The sequence below is a fragment of the Armigeres subalbatus genome, chromosome 2 (assembly GCF_024139115.2).
Source record: "Armigeres subalbatus isolate Guangzhou_Male chromosome 2, GZ_Asu_2, whole genome shotgun sequence".
NCBI classification, from domain to species: Eukaryota; Metazoa; Arthropoda; class Insecta; order Diptera; family Culicidae; genus Armigeres; species Armigeres subalbatus.
In genome coordinates this window covers 286,823,123-286,841,119 of record NC_085140.1, presented here as the reverse complement: position 1 = coordinate 286,841,119, position 17,997 = coordinate 286,823,123, and the positions used below count along the sequence as shown (strand labels likewise).

Sequence of the window (17,997 nt, the reverse complement as noted above, 5' to 3'; positions counted from 1 at the left end):
ACTCTCTTCTCTCATGCGCTCACGCCGTTCACGCAACCATCACCATTGAACCAGCACTGAACAACCGAAGTTTGACAGTAGTTACCGTGCTTCAAACAACGTTGCGTGCTTTTTGTTTATATGGTGCTGTTGGATAACGAAATTTCCTTTTTCGTGGTGAAATTCCTGAAAATTTGATAAAATGTCGCGCTCGCGGTCCACCTTTTTAGATGCGGATTCATCGTTGATAGAAAGAAACCTTCGGTTTGTTCGGGTAAGAAGAATAATGCACCGTTTCACGATGTTCCACGCTCAAAAGTTTGTGTTTATTTTCCTCAGGATGAATCGGAGGAACAGTTCAACAACATGTTTGGGCCGATTGTGGAACAAGCTCAGGATATTAGTAGCGGACGGTCAAGAGTCGTGAAGCCACTGCCAGGTTAGTTGTGAACGTGTTTGTCTGGAACTGCGGAGATTAACATCCATTATAATAGCAGCGGCTTCCTCTTCACTGCTTAGTGCAAGAATATGCTTCCTGCAAGTGTATTGCTTATGGCAATTAGCATAAAGCCTAAATTTGATATAATGTTTAAAAAATTTGAATTATTCCACTAATTGAGAGCTTCCCAACTAGGAAGATCCTCTTGAGCTGGTCCGAGCGACGCATGATTCGACTCGTCCATTTGTATCACTGCATGATTTTTATGTGGTCTCCATTGATAAAAAGTAATTGCTACCTAAATATTTTTGTGGGTAGCCCCACACCTCTGTAATTATTTTTGCCTAATTTGGTACCTCATATACTGAACATGGGACGCAGCTTTTGATATTACTTGCTAAAATCTTATAAATCAAGTTTATTTGTGAGTAAAAAAAACAGGACAGTCCGTGTACATATTTTCCGAAGCGTGAGTCTGCTTCAAAGAACAACAGATAATCTTGTCCGTGCATAACATTATTTTATTCACAACTGCAACTTTCGGATTGCGCCACCGATCAATTTTGTGAGCGCCGATTAAATTTTCAATTTTATTATTATAGACATCTTGATAATTATTTGCCTTCACCGTATCATTCTTGGTCTTATTTATTGTGCAAACCTTGGCTCTCAACCTACGTGAAGTTTGTAAGAGAAAACAGGCTAGATGTATGACAAGACAAAATGTGTCCCATTCAGATGCCACTGTGGTTATGTATTTGTTACAATTTTGGTATTACTAATAGCGAGGCTAATGAAATCTGTGAATGCCTTCTTACAAAAGGCGAAAAAAGTCGAGGAAAAAGTCGTGAATTCAGAATATGAAGAAATAAGGTTCTCGGGAAGGAAAGCATCTGTGGGATTTGAGTAAAATGCCTTGCACACCTCAGCGTGTCAATCGGCGAACAGCAAGCCATGACTCTGCCTCTTCCAGACAGATCTCCGTGGCGTGCACACGCATCAACGAAGAGTCGGTGTCACATATTTTCGTTCCAGCCTTTTAGGGCCACACATTTTGGCGATCCTGCCAGTCTATTTTTTGGATCCTGTTGCTGATTTCATGAGATGAGTTTAATTCATGTGCTTAAATTGTGAAAAATGATATATTTTAGTTTGAAAAGCACATGGCGAAAATCATGAGGCGTGTCTGAAAGGTTTCTGAAAAATGTTTAGTAGTTTGTGAAACTACAACGTGCGTATGGAAGACCAAGGAAAAATGGTTTACGATCTAGAAAATCACAAAGTCCTGCGAGCATTGATTTTGATTAAAACAAATTTAGACTTCATGTAGCCACTTAGCGGCGGTAGTATACATGAGACTACCAGTTGAGCTATGATATAATGAAATCTAAGAGAAATGGAGAAATATTCTATGCTACAAAACTGGTCGGAAAGTATTATCTAGAAATTTATCTTGGAATGCACTGACTTAGTACCCATAGCGGGATCCTATAGGATCAGATATTTTAGAGTTTGCAAAATTAATAAGGTTGCCGGATTTCACAGAGCTTTTCGGAAGTTCGAAATTATTCGATTCGTCCTGGGCTCTGCTGTTACGGGGATAGTTGGAAATTGTTGAAATGCAAAGGTTTCAGGAGTTCTGAAGCAAGCCATCAAGCTCAAATTGAAATCGATGTAGAGTGCGATGCTGCAATCAAAATTTAGTCTGACAAATAAATAAAACTCGAGCGAAATCGGAAAATTTTGCGGTTCATCCGTTCGTAAGTTATATTGCCTAAAAAACAAACTTATATTTTGATATAAAAAGATAAGCTTAGTTTGGAGTTATTGGGTAACGGTACTAGTTTACGCGTCTCTCATTGAGGTATAATATCTCAGATTTTACGAAATTTAAGATAAACGTAATTTGCAAGGCATTTGTTCGGAAGGTCAGCATCAATCATGCTTATTCTACGTTTCTCGTGAGGTGAGGCGTTTCGAATGAAGTGAAAATTGTCGATACCTCCCATTTGAATTACACGGTCGTCTCGCGCGAGAATTGTCGAATTCGAACGAAAGTATGAATCACGTTTAATCTTTTGCTACCCAAAGTTTGGGAATCCATATTCTATGTCATTGTTCTGGTTTTAAAACCATGATGTTGAGACCAGTTTATTTTGGTGTGCAGTTTTCAATGCAGTTAACCGGTTTCTTAAATGCAATAGATGTTCACCTTCATCTCATTTTAATAACTCATGAGATAAACAAGCATTGCATCCTATGCTAAAAGATTTGTTTTTGCGTTTTTTAAGGAGAGAAGAAGGGGAATGTGAGATTTGAATAAAATGCCTTCAGCGTGTGTTTATAAAGCTCGATCCACTTAGTATTTGGTTGTTTCTTTCCAATTACTACGGCGTCTCTGGTGGTCGTACCGAGAAGTAAAATACATCACATCGTTGTAGAAGGTTTGTTTAATTTATGGTGAAAGTTTCATCAGTATTGATGCTCACGTTCAAAAGTTATCGAAAATGGAACGCGAGAGATGAGAACAAATTTTGCACATTCACGTTGGAAATCCAACATGGTCAGGAGGAATGATTTCAAAGTATCTAAAATTACCGTAATTGGCTGAAAAACTGTCAAACGTTATCGGGAAACACTATTGCTGGATCGCGTAGAACAAAACAATCGTAGAAGTGGAACATACGACCAGAAACTACAAGTGAAAGTCTGCAGAGCAGTTCGGAACCATTTTGGGATTTCCTTGCGTGATTTAGCGAAAAGATTCACTGCGCCTACAGCACAGCTCAAATAATCTGTTGGCGCGAAGGTTTCAAGTCGTATGATGTCAGTAAGCGTCCCAACAGGACCCTGAAACAGCTCCTGGTTGGCAAACATCGCGCAAGAATGCTGGTCGAGTAAGTTCTGACAAAACACAATTGATGTATTTTGATGGGCGATGAAATTAATTTTAAAATTGACTTTCAATTCCAGGGATACAAGTTTTACCTTGCCAAACGGAAGGGTAATGGCCCAGGAAAATTCAAATATGTCTATGCAGGCAAGATTGCTCACAAATTGATGGTATGTCAAAGTATCTGCAGTTGTGGAAAGAGAACTAAAGTTTTCATCACTGGAGCGACCATAAATGGGCAAATATACAAGGAGGAGTGTCTTCAGAAGCGATTTTTGCCATCCATTCAATCACACGACTGTCCGGTGCTGCTTTGGCCTGACTTAACAAGCTGCCATTACAGACGGGATGTAATGGAATGGTATGAACCGAATGATAATGGCGTTATTGAAAAAACTATCAACCCACCAAAATGCCTAAATTTTCGTCCCAACGGAAAATATTAGGCAATCATCATAGGGAAACTTGAGAAATGGTGCAAAACAATCGGAAAACCATCTTATATGGAGAAGTGTTGTGAAAAAATGGCAGATTAAGTTGACCGTTCTACTGTGCAAAAAATAACGAGAGAATTCATCCGAAATGCCAATGAATAATTTTTCGATATTTTTTCCTTCAAATATTATTAAATTCCCTGTATAATAAAACCTGAACCACCTTTTTATGTCCTTTTTCGGCAAAGAAATGTCTGATTTCGTGCGGCCAAATACTAAGTGGATCAAGCTTTAGATGCACACCTCAGCGCGTCAATCGGCGAGCAGGAAGCCATGACTCTGCCTCTCCCAATCCGTGGCGTGCACACGCAGTATCATTTTGTCTGTGGTATCTTGAGGTAATTTAACATAAACAAGCGCTGGAAATATTAGCAAACACCTTCCTAGATAACTGGTTCCAAACTAGGATATTTTCCTAATACCACTTTGGGGAACTCTTCCTCCAGGAATTGTAGGATGTTCCTTAGGGTGGCTCAAAAACACTTTTTCAAATTTTTTGATGGGCCTCTGATGGGCATTTGATGGGCTAATAACTTAGCCGGGCAAACTCGAATCTTCTCGCGGTTTTCTGCATAACATTCTGTATTAAATTCTCCAAGATCTGAATGAGTATCATAGTTCTTCATCGTAAGTTGTGTAGTCCAGCTGCAATTTACTGTTTTTGGATGTTTCTGCATATATTTTTCCGTATAAACTTCCAAGGAGTTTAGCACTGCCCAAACGTTGACCGATTTGGCTGAAATTTTGTCCAGAGCATCAGGGCATCAAATAGAACAGAATAAGATGGCGGCACATCAAAAAAATTGAACAAAGTTTTTCCCATACTAATTTGAGCCACCCTAATGTTCATTCTCCAAGACATCTGCATTTCTGGGATTCTCCACCAGCAGTTTCTTCTGCAATAATTCTATAGAATTATTCCATCAGAAATTATGGGAAAATCTTTCTCAATTGATTTTCTTTTTTCCTCAAATTCTGTTTAAGGATATCGATGATCTTACGTATTCTGAATCTGCAGAAAAAAATAAATTCTGATTAGAAAACTATTCAGAATTACTTTGCTTTCAGAAATTATATGAGACTAGCAAATCATTCCTTTGCTGTATATGCCAACTGACATTCTTTGAATGTTAGTGTCATTATATGATCTATTTTTTGTCGTTTGAATCGGTGCCAGCGAAAGTGGTACATGTCACATTAAGTAAATTTTCCAGGAGACGCATTTTCCCAAAACATCGAATAATAAATTCAAATTTGCAATTTTTTGCGACTGTACCAACATGTTATGACTGAGGGTCCTAAAGATAGTAGTGAGAAATAAGCGAAGTTTCATGACAAGTTTTTTGTGACAAAATGCACATGTACCACTATTAATGGGAACAAAATGAAACAGAAACCGAAAATCGTTGCCAGTAAAAGTGGTAGGTACATGTACATTTCTTAAATCATTCTAAACGGCAGAAACCCATTTTGGAGTTTCAAATAGGGTTAAAATCTGTTGTGAAAACATGCGTGTTGCCGAATTTTCTTTTAAATGAGCTGATTCTAGTGGGTAGAACTGTACATGTACCAGTTTTTCTGGCAACAAAATGGTCATTGTGACCAGATTTTGTCACTCTCCGAGTTTGTCTACCCCCGATTTTGCCGTTTTGAAAAATTTAGCCGTTTTTTTTTATTTTCGTAAATAATACCGCAAACAACAATCATGAAATAATGTTCATCGTCAGTGCAGTGGTTTATTTTGAGTGACTTCTGAGTACCTGTGAAACATTCTATAAGCTTTTTCGATAAGAAGTAACGGGTACCGTTCACGCATTTTGCCTTTCCAAGACATAAAGACAGGATTCATATTTGTGAAATTAAATTTAAAAAATTAAAATAAAAAAAAAACCGATTTTTTTACATTCTCTATTTTATCACCCCAAAATTCACCAGGGGGGTGATAAAACCGGGATATTACTTTATTTCCGTTTACTAAACAATCAAATTCTGAGAAATTCATAATTTTAAGAAAACTTGCAAATTTTACGCCGCCTTCGACTCCTATTCAAAAAAAATGTTTCACCAAGGTATGTTTAGATTGCAAGAGCGATGTTACGGATTGTGCTTTTGCTAATTTACGTGCAGTTAACGTGAGCATTTGCTTGGTCACCTTAAAACATTTGCACGGTTGTGTTGGAAGTTTATTTTACAAAATATTACTTAGAATTTTGGGTTTTTTCTTCTCTAAGAATTCTTCAGAATTTCTCCGTCAGGAGTTCTGAGGATGTACCCTTTTTAGGTATTAAGAAAAATTCTTCTTCCAAAACTTCCAGAGAACCTTAGCCTCTTCCTGTCAGGTATTCATTTTCTATTGTAAGGAAATCCTCCCCCAGGTATTTGAAAAAAATCTCAATGAACGGGAACTTGTTCTTCAAAAGTTGTGGATTCCAATTAATTGCATATTATTCGGCAACTCGGCCGTATATATTTTTTATTTGTTAAATATCTTGGCTGTGCATATGCGCAGCACATGTTTTTGCGAAAAAGAATCCACGTATCTTGAAGGGACTCGAACCCTCGTTGGCCCATGCCCACGTAACGCGTTTTAGCTTCTGATTTTTAAGAATTTAACGGTACAGTGGCAATTATATTTCTAAAATGTCCAGGGAAAAAATGGAATAATAATATAATAATTTACCAATGATTTGTAATAAATTCAAGAATTTTGTAGAACAACGACTGTTTGGGGAAACAGTGTTTTATGCACTTATAAGCTCAAAAATCAATTTAACTTGGTCAAAACGTAAAAGGATCGCAATGTTCACAAGACTTGTAGAGCACACCAAAAGCTTCCGTATAGTGGTTGTTGCGATGGTTTTTGGCGTTTATATCTCTTGTTAGATTTTTTACAAAATTGAAAATAGCCCAAAAACACTAATTTGACTTGAGCCACCTCGAAATTTCATCCGAATTAGCTGAAAATTTGACAGGAGGCTTATTTTAGCATAAGAATTGTGATTCTGGGCTGACCGGTTGAATTTTTGATACTTTTTGAAAACATGAAGAGGTCTAATATATAATAACATCAAAATTGTGGAGAATTTTGGTTAAATTACTCTCCTGTCATAAGACGAGTTTGAACAGTCCCATTGAATTCCACCACTTAATTGTATCCTGACAGATACGTATTTCGACCTCAACAGTAAGGCCGTCTTCAGTGTCTTGTACTTGACTCGACTTGTCGACAAGTCGAGTCAAGTACAAGACACTGAAGACGGCCTTACTGTTGAGGTCGAAATACGTATCTGTCAGGATACAATTAAGTGGTGGAATTCAATGGGACTGTTCAAACTCGTCTTATGACAGGTGAAAACATTCCACTAAAAAGCTCAAAATAATTTTCTTAACATAAATTACTCTTCCAAGAGTTCAGAGGATCCTGGGGAATCGCTTGCCTCAAGCCACATATTCTGAACAAATTCTCTATCGATAACTCTGGGAAATTTCTCCTTTTAAATGAATCTATTAAGGAACTCCTTGAAAAAATCGTAAAGAAATTTCTGAATACATTCGTGGAGAAAATTTGGTGAAACTGATGCGTATATGGGCGTAAGAAAAATTGTTTGTAACTACCCCGTGCAATATAAATGCCAAAAAGGAAAGACTAGCTCTATGCATCTTGTCTGCAGGTCGTCGAACAGCCGACTTTTATCTCAGAAGTCAGAGGTCAGTTCACATGCATTGATCGACTACTTCAGAATACATTTCAAAACGTTTGTGGAGGTAATAAATTAACTTTTCCCACTTTTACGATATCTTATAACGATTTCAATCAATTATCAGCGCCAATCGGTTATCATTAAAATAGTATAACGTTTTCGAACCGAAACAGTTCTTATCTACACGAGCAGTGATGATAACTGCCTGTTACCAACGTAATTAATTGACCTTACATCGAAATTCCTATCCTATTGCCCTGATGAAATGATACCACCAGCTGTTTAAGTGAAGTGCTATGACTGGCAATTTGTGTGCGTGCAGTTTAAGTCTATTTGAAGCTGCCCAAGGCAACTGTGATTCGAAGCCTTATCTTTGTTTATATTGAGATTTTTCAAGAAGCTACGTTTTATATCGTCTTCAAGTAACAGTAGTTCGCTGATATCGTTTTCTTTTTTGTTGGCATTATATCCCCAATTGGGACATGAAACTAGTGGGAATAAACTGGTGTTTAATCGTCACTTTTACAGTTATTAACACATTAGTACTCTATGCATAAAGAAGTAGAAAAAAATTACATGAACCTGAACCTTCACCGGACTAGAAATCGAACTCATTTAGCTTCAGCATGGGTCTTACTTTGTAGCCGGTCATCTTACCTCTAGGCTATGAAAGGCCACGTTCACTGATATGATGGTTGCATTTATCTATTACGATACGCGAAACAGTTGACAGGCCTTTGCCATCTGCAAACAATATTTAGAGGCTTCACGTTTTGTCCTTTTATGTCATGGTACTTATTCTATAAATTGTATCAGATTTATCTTACAAAATGGAATTTTTTATGGTTGTACTAATCCACTCCACTCCCATGTCTATATGAGTGTGTAAGTGTGTGGTGGAAACATAAATTGCAGATTTGAATCATTGGAAGATTTTTTTGTGTTCTTCATTGCTAACATAGTAAATGAAGTTCTTCGCATAGAACATTGGATAGTCTCAGATGTGTAAACATTTAATTGCGTTCCGATTTAAAATGCTTTTAGAGCGAGTTTCATTTATATGAGTGGAACGATGCAATTCAAAAATATCAAGCTGGGCATGATGGCTTCATTAATAAAAATCCTCACATTTTTATTGGCAAAAATCTAAAGATATTTACAAATAAATTTTACAAATGTGTGTGTTATATGGACTCGCTAAAGAAGAATTCACATTAAGGTAATTAGTCAAAAAAGGGTAATGTATGTTTTTACATTTATGCTATGCGAATTCACATAGCAATTATAAGTCAAAATCTATGTTTGTCCCACCTAAACAATATGATTGAATTTTTGTCAGAATTGATGATTGACTTATGAGAATTATTTTACCAACACTGCAGGAGACTGATAGTGACTCACAGTCAGGATTTTGTTAATAAAAAATCAATCAATCACCTTTCAAAGTGATGCCTATTCAGAGCAATGTTAAACAATCATCAGTGTCCACTTGACCCGATATCCCATTTTCAAGGCTCATTATCGCTGAATGTTAGGCACGTAAGCCAACGTCTTGCTCCCAGCACGATGTCCATTGAACAAAACGGATGATTGGAACGTGTATAGCATAATTCCTTTTTAGTGCACATTGATAACAAATCATGATGAAATGAAGACAATTGAATACTAGATTGCTTAAATGGCGAATTGCCATCCGTTATCTGCACCATGAAAAACCATGTACCTGGCTTTATCGTTAACAATGCAACCACAAATTGTGTGGTTTCTTTGGACCATTTCGGACATTCAAGTTCAACCATCTGGAAGTAAATTACTGAGTTCAATTAGTGTTTCGGATACAAACGTTCATTTGGAAATTGAACGTGCTTTATTGTAGTTGTCCAGAACATAACTCACTATTTCTGCCCAATATTTGCACACTTTTTACACAACAATGATACCTTAAAATTTTGATTTCGATAGAAATTCATTTCGACATGACTCTCAAATATGTTTTCCAAAGATTATTACAAAATTTTCTCATTTTTAAATATTATTAAAAAGATGTAAAAATGTCCATTAATTCATATATAACGTGTAAGGAAAATGAGCAGACTTGATCCCCCTGATTTACGGAGAACTTGTAGCGTATTTTTTTTAGTAAAGATCCTTTAGACAAATGATAATTGTGTAGTGACTTATTTTCGAATTGACAACCGTACTAATTTTATATGACGGTTTGTGTTCTTGGATCCTAGAGATATTTTTAGTGGCCACGCAAATATATTGAATAACTTTTCATAACAATGACCAAATGCTATCAATTACTTCACAGCATAAAGCCGTCCATATGCAAAATGATCTGTACTGATAAAAATGTCAACATTCCTTCACAATTTTATTTAGATTTTAAGATAACTCAATATGGGGACACTTAATGCCTCATTAGTTAGCCATGCAAAAGTTTGGCAACAAAAATAAAAAAATGCTATTTTTTGTAGATTTAGCAAATTTGATAAAGGGTTGGTTCAAACAAATATTCAATTAGAGATATAATAAAAAGGAGATAAAGTCTCCCTAAATTTTAAGATTGCTTGCCCTGTTGAATTTCAGGAAAATTTGGTTCATAAATAAGCACATAAAGTAGAAAAAAATACATATTTTGAAAGAACAAATACTCAGAAAGCACCTTTCTGCTGTCATCAAAGCAAATTCTTGGAGAGGAGTCATCCAAAAATTCTCCACTCCAAAACATCGATTGTGTATTAATAACAATAACCATTTCCATACTGTTGCATATCAGTAAAATTAAATTTTATGTTACCTTACGGCAAATGAGCCTTCCAAATAAATGATAGGTAAACATAATTATATGTTTCTCAGGAAGTGCAAGAACCGCGTGAATTTAATTATTTTTGGATATGATACATATCCAAATGTTTGGATATGAGAAAAAGGGATCGAATCTACCCGGTCTTCCCTACTGTAAAGGAATAAAATAATTCCAATAAACAAAGGAACTTCTAGCTGGTTTTAGCTCACATAAAATAGCTAATTTACAAGATTATGTTTATGTTTTATTTAGCATTTTGGCTGGCTCGTCTCAGGAATTGATCGATTTGCGTAAAAAGTTCTTCCAGTGTGCCTTATTTATAATTTATTCAATTTGATTTTACTAATTCTTCCATTTACCATTTTTGTTTTACGAATTGATACAATTTTGATGATTTAATTTTCTTGCAGGGATATTTGACCTATTTATTTTATTTTTTGTATTTATCCTTTTTGACAAATGTTTACCAATTTGTTGGCTTTGTTATGCCCGACGGCACTCGATTGTACAAAATAAAAAAACGATTTAAAAGCTAAATACTCTCTTTGTCGAATTGACCAACTCGACTCTACCAAACAAAAGAACAATTTTTAAAATAGGTACTCTCTTTGTCTAATTGACCAAATACAGCAAAGTAAATGTTCGTGAAAACTTAAAAGAATATTCCGTTGAAATTCTGAGAATTTCTTTTGAAAATTAAAAAAAAAATATCCTTGCGAATTTCGGACAACGTCTTTCTGTAAAATTTTTCGTTAAATTTCCCAAAATGTTTCTCGGCCGTACAGGTTATTTGTCAAAAAAAGTCGTTATGAGGAATATGTAATTGGCATACTGTTTGGCAAAAATGGTCGTGGTTGATGTGAGTTCTGTTGTTTGCTTCTCTGCTTCTCCGGGAATGTGAGGTTGAGGCAGTTGTTTGGTCGAATATGTCATTGGGCCGAACAAACTATTAGCGTGAAACTCATCTGACCAAAATGTCGTTTGACAGAAAGAATAATTTGGCTGAAAATAACATTTGGCGGATATGGGACAAACGGTCCAACATATCATTCGTCCGAACTAGCGCTCTGTCCGAAAAAGTCGTTCGGGAGAAAGGGAATTTTAACCAAACAAGTCGACATCTTTGTCCAGATAACCTATTTAGCACATGACATTTTCGGCCGTATGGCCCGTTCGGCCAAACAGCCCTTTCAGCCAAAGAACCATTTGTCAGTTGACTGCCGAATTGTCAGTTCGGTCGCATGTCCCTTTCGGCCGTATGTCGCTTTCATTGTACGCCAAATCATTTTTGACCTTTTAAACTTAGCAGCCAAACATTCAATCCGGCTAAATGGAATTTGACTAGATATTTTTCCGCTCAACGCGTTGTTCTTCCAAATGGCTTTCCGCCGACCATTCGCCTTTTAAAATAAATTGTAGTGGAATTTTCGAGGTAAATATCTCTTATGGACAATTTCCCGTAAAAAAAAAACCTAAAGAAACATTTGTAAGATTCGGGTTACTTTGCCCTGCTTTGGACGGTTCGTAAGTAAATTGATGAATATATTTTAATAATTTTTCAGCATATACTGTTATTGACAAACGCTCTATATTGTCAAATAGAGCTCCCTATTATTCACCTTACCCACTAACACAAATTTTCCTTCCCGAGACATCTATGAAGGTAGTATGGGTTCCCTGCATCTTCACTAGTAGATGTTGAACTAACATTCCTTCCCTTCCTTTCGTGATTGTAAGGACGTGGCCAGGTATACAACTGCTACTATATATTTTTCTTATTGGCATTACATCCCCACACTGGGACAGAGCTGCCTCGCAGCTTAGTGTTCATTAAGCACTTCCACAGTTATTAACTCCGAGGTTTCTAATAGTACGTTCAGATTATGAGCTATATCACTTGATATAGAGCATCTTGACATCAGTGTTTGTACATCTAGTTTTCACTGGAAATAATGCATATGGCATCTCATGTCAAGATTCGCTATATCAAGTGATATAGGTCATAATCTGAACGTACTATAAGCCAGGTTACCATTTTTGCATTCGTATATCATGAGGCTAACACGATGATACTTTTATGCCCAGGGAAGTCGAGACAATTGCCAATCCGGAAATTGTCTAGACCGGCACCGGGAATCTGGTCTTGCTTTGTAGCCGCGCTTCTTACCGCACGGCTAAGGAGGGCCCGGAAAAAGGTACTAATCCCAAATACCAATTTGCGACAATATACAGTAGATTTCTCAATTGAGCATTGAATAGCCATCCACGATTTGTACAATCACTGGGTAGGAGCGACCTACACAGCTCTGGTCCTCACAAGTTCCAATCTCACGCTTCCATGGGTCTTCCAATGACAATCGACCGCCAGCTAAGGGTTTTGTACTTAGCTGGTAGTGCAGCCTGGGCACTGTTGTCCTTCTGACATCAGCTTGAGTGAGGGGGTGCGACCAAAGACACCATCATCCCTAACCCCTAATCCCAAGGCGTTAAGCGACCCGTGCCGAGGGGATGCATGGCCAGGGGGGTGAAGTAATGAGCTAGGCCTCTAACGGAGCCTGTGGGGTACCTGGGCACCCTTCACAGTAATTGTCCCTTACCGCGTCAGGCTGGGTTCTGGCGTGGTGGACCTCTTTTCCCGAGCAACTCGTGGACCAAAATGGAAAACCATGTCAATTTTTCAATTAGTGGTAGTAGTGTAGACGACAACCCCTTCGCAAGAGGTGGGTTGTTCAGGTCGCCTAGGAGGCCAGAGGCAATAGTCGGCAGCTCAGTGCGCAGCGCCAGCGTGGGTCACTTAACCTTCATCTCGGCTACGTTATGGACGGCCCATGGCTTGTGGAGGCGATGAACCGCAAACGCGATGGGCTGTCAGCCTTCGAGGTGGCGACGGAACAGCTGGACGCCATCATCGACTTTGCGTCATCGAAGCATAATATCAGTAAGGACCTCAAGAGGAGCCTGCTGAAACTTCGAAAGTCGATGTTGGACGCCAAGCTGGAGAGGGCGGTCGGGACGGCCAAGTCTAAGCCCGTGAAATCCGTGGTGCCAAAGTCTACCCAGACTGAGGTTCAAGTATTCGCGGGCACGTCGGGGGTGACTGCTCCAACGGAGCAAACACAAAAACGGGGGAGACAGTCTCCAGGGGATGAGCTCCCTGGGGGCCGCTCCAAAACGCGGAGGGTTACCGAACAAGGTAGTGGGGCTGGGATGCTGAACCCCGGCCAGGTACTTCTAAAACCGGGGGAGGAAGGACCTGGAAAGGTCCGTGGTCCGTGGTAAGGGGTTTCGGCAGGCTGAGAGCTCTCAGCCGCCCCAGACCAGGAAAATAGAGGGGGATGACGATTCCTGGATCCTGGAAGAACAAGAGGAAACCGAACAAGTCAAGGGCCGATACGAAGGCCCAGGCGAATGAGGGTAGCAAGAAGTCTAGGGTAGGCGCCAATCGCTCCAGAGGCGATGCCCTAGTTATCACGACGGACGTGGCCAAGTACTCGGACGTCAAGAAGGCAATGAGAAGTGACGTCAAGCTTGGTGAGGCGCCAACGTATGTCGAATAAGACGTACCCGGATGGGCGAGATGATCCTCGAGCTGAAGCGGGGCGTCTCGCAAAAGGGCGCCGCCTACAAGAAGTTGGCGGAGGAAGTCCTAGGCGAGACGGTCAAGGTGAGGGCACTCACGACGGAGGTGAATCTAAGTATTGGATTGGAGGGACATTAGGCACAATGCTGCACGAACCCTTCCAATTGTTTTATTTGTTCCAGCAAAGCTGTGAACAGCAAGCGCCCCATGGGGGGCTCGAAGTGCCCGGCGTTGAGGCGTGGTGCAAAATCACAGTGCAGGTAACGCAGCTGGCTTGCTCGGCCTCGCCTGAGTGTTTGGTGTGCGCAGGTTTAGAGGAAACGGCGGAACACGTGTTGTTCGTGTGCCCACGTTTTCGCGCAATGCGTGACCAAATGCTTGCCACATGTGGTCTGGACACTACCCCGGACAACCTAGTTCGGAGGATGTGTAAAGATGAAGTTGGCTGGAACGCCGTTTTATCGGCTATCGTCCAAATCGTCTCGGAGCTACACAGAAGTTGGCGCGTGGACTCAAGGATGGCTAGTTCAGGCGCAAATAAGAGGTGGTCCAAGGGTTCGGAGTCGGCTTCATGGGTCATACTGGTGGTCATGCCCTGTGGTCGAACTCGATCCTTTTATCGAACAAGTTGCCTCGCGAAGAACAACATGGTATCGTCGCTTTCGCGGCGTCGGTCAACCGGGCGGGTTCCGAGCCCAAGGCGGCAAGTCCCTCTGTGTGTTGGTGAATAGACCCTATCGCAGAGAGGTCAATTTGGGGTGCACGCGGCATCATCATTCTTGATACCAGTCGTGCAGAGGGAAGCAGGCGCGAAGTCGACCCTTCCCACCTTCCGAGGACATAGGGCGTGGTAAGGCCACCTGAAAAGCCGGCAATGCGCTGGCACGATACCATGGTGTTCTTCTAAAAAAGCGAGTAACGATGTTCGATGCTGCAAGGACACGCAGCTAACCTCGAGGGTGCGTTGTGCACTGGCCCCCCTTTGAAGCATTACTTTCTGGTTGTACCGAAGGGACGATGGGCTTGACGGCAATGGAAACAGTTTAGCGGGTCGGGGTGCCTCCCTCGTTTGCTGCTGGTGGTCCCTAACCCTGCACTTCTTGGGGAACCCAGGATGTCTGTTGAACAGATTCCCCCTCCATTGCTTAGGAAGAAAAAAAATACATACACACAAACAGACATCACCTCGGTTCGTCGAACTGAGCCGATCGGTATATAACACTATGGGTCTCCGGGCCTTCTATCAAAAGTTCATTTTTAGAGTAATTCTATAGCCTTTCGGTGCAACTTTGTTGATCAAAAGTGGTAGCCCTTATTTGAATTTGAGAGGAGTTTCCAAACGACGGCCATATTGGTCACCATTTTGATTTTGCATCTTAGAAACAAAATTGATATTATAGAGCACGGCTTAATTGACGTTTTGCAAAAACAATCAAATCTCTAACTCTTACCAGCTTTTTTAGAAAAGAAAATCCAAAATATGGGTTGAATTAACCGGAACCTCCCCTTAACACCAAAAAGTATAACTCACATGTTTGTACACATACATACAGTCATCACCACAATTTGTCGAGCCGAGTCGATTGGTATAGAACACTATGGGTTTCCGAACCTTCTATCATCAGTTCGGCAAAAATCGCTTTTTGATATCTTTACCTACATGTGACGTTTACGTGGTTGCGTATATGTATGTGTGCTCAAGTTTGCGTGCTAGACGGATTGATCCACTTTTTCTTATTCTGATTAGAAACTCATCATCGTTGATTTCACAACGAGCGGCAATATCGCCGAACTGGCATTTCGACTTTCCACCCCGCATTCCACACATAGTTTGTACAGATCCGACCATTGTTGCAAGTCATCGCGAATTTGTATTATTCACACAGAGTCAACATACATTGCCGGCGTGTGCTAGTGGCAGTTCAATGAATTCAAATTAAGAGAAACACATTCTCGATCGTCACATCTCATCATAACCGAGCGCATGGAGCGTTTGTTGGGTTGCATTATCAATCTTCTCAGGCGTATGGTTATTTTTTTCTTCCGCCATACACTGCGTGCCCTTGAATACACGGTTGCAATAATCTACATCGGGGAGATACTCCCTTAGAAATCTGACGGAGAGAACCGTATCGTAACCATTCGAATCAGCTCATGGACAAACACACATTAGCAAAACAAACAACCACTTCATGCTCTTCTGTTTTCCTCGTTTTCCTCTACTAGAGTCAATATTTGGGTATTAGAACCACACTACAAGTTTCAGATATGCAAAATAAGGGATTTCGCTGTATCGTTTTTTCATGAGTCATGTCTTTCATGACATGATCATTCAGGTTTGTTAATTTAGCGGTCTTATTTTCGCTCATTAAATAAAATGTATGCATTCATAAAAAACGTCCCAAATTACACTCTATGTTGGCGGTGCGATGTTCACTGCTTGGTCTCCAAATCCATTATTCCATGTATAGAATACACCCGTTGGAGATTTGTACCAAATTACAGCAATCCGGTTTTCGGTCGAATGAACAGCATCACGTCATCACACCACAGTGCCAAACTTATTTTCATTTCATTGCTTTTTCTGACCCAAACTAAAAAAAAACAATCATCAACCTGTTTCGAATATCATGTTCCGTTGATTCACACCTGTATTCGCATTTGAATAGTATCTTCTGCCACCATGGTCACAAGTTAATTAACATGCTGAATTAGAACACAGTTTATTGCCTGCTCCACAAATTCCCCTGTCCTTCAACAGTGGTCCCATGAAGGGTCGACACTAATTAAAACTAATAATCACTGCGAATCACTTCAATCAACTCTCCGAAACATTGTCGGGTTTCTATATTTATGTTCGCCGGCGCGGTGCAATTGACCGATTACGCAACACTCGCGAATCAATCAAATGTACAGTATGTTCTGATTCATGGGCTTAATCGCACATTCAATACTGAATAGCTATCTTTGCTCAACTCTGCCATACGCTATCCATCGAATATGTATGTATCCCCTGTTTTCGAACTTTGAAATTTGAATTTCTTTCATCAAACAATCGTTGGAATGGGTTTTTAGCTACTTACACTATATCGAAGTGATTCGATTGCAGAACCGTTCGCGGCAAGTTCCAGCGAATAACTGAACGCTAACCCGTGCTCTTGCTCAGCTTTACGAAGGTTGGTTGCTCTCGGCGTGCGCATCATACTACGTATACACTCGAAATAATTCATACGGCATACGTGAAAACATACATGACAGTTTTCCTTCATACTTTCCACGTATCAGCTACGTGAACCGTAAATGACCAGCAATAATTAAATTGTTTCCCTGATCCAGGAATGGATAGGTGATAAAAAGTGAACTACTATCGTTTCACGTACGGACTCAGCAACATTCCTCGACAGCCGATAAATCTGGGTTCAAGAATTTTACCCCAATTTAGCTATCAGAATGAGCGATTGATTGTTAGAGAATTTGTTCCTTATAAGGACATGGTTTGGAAGTGTTCTTGAAGGAAAATTTGCAATCACAGTGCTTTCAAGTTTTTTTTAGTCTATGATTTTAAATTAGGGTAACCGTACCCTTAGTGGAGGTAATGGGATTTCAATGAGATTTATCATATTTATACACTTTACGATGGTTTCAGTTGATGCGTCGTGCTTTAAATATCCTGTTAAATGCAACTTATCTTAAGATTTCGCTTGAGAAACTATTGAAAACAATGATTTTCCTTAACAAAATTGACTCCCTTGCACCTATAGTGGTGCAACTGTACCAATAGTGGCGAGTCTCATAAGAAACCAATGGATAGCACTACTAAGGGAACCAAAATTATTTTTTACCGCCACTAAAGGAACAGTGTACCCATAGACACCCATGACATCTATCTCATTTTTAATTGACTAAGATATTAAAGCTGTAAATTTCCCATAATTATCAATTTTATAAAAATATTTTCTTTTGTGGATCAACTAATACTTCCACTATTGGTACCGTTACCCTATACTGGACTATTAATGATGTTCAGGATACTCTATGTTCACAACGTCAACCCGACATTTTCGTCCAATGGTGTGAAATTGATCGCATGGTCCTCAAT

General features: G+C 39.6%; 2 protein-coding genes across 2 annotated transcripts in view; one reads left to right on the top strand and one right to left on the bottom strand.

The window, feature by feature from the left end:
* LOC134212356 (multidrug resistance-associated protein 1) overlaps positions 1-17,062 on the bottom strand; it is a 70,068-nt gene extending 53,006 nt beyond the window's left edge. The window contains exon 1 of the mRNA XM_062690115.1: positions 16,982-17,062. The gene's annotated coding sequence lies outside the window, so the exon portion shown is untranslated. The remainder of the gene's footprint in view (positions 1-16,981) is intronic.
* LOC134212363 (PIH1 domain-containing protein 1) overlaps positions 68-17,997 on the top strand; it is a 47,155-nt gene continuing 29,225 nt past the window's right edge. Inside the window, exons 1-2 of the mRNA XM_062690141.1 lie at positions 68-253; positions 319-418. Of these exons, the coding sequence (XP_062546125.1) occupies positions 182-253; positions 319-418 (172 nt within the window). The 5' untranslated portion in view covers positions 68-181. The remainder of the gene's footprint in view (positions 254-318; positions 419-17,997) is intronic.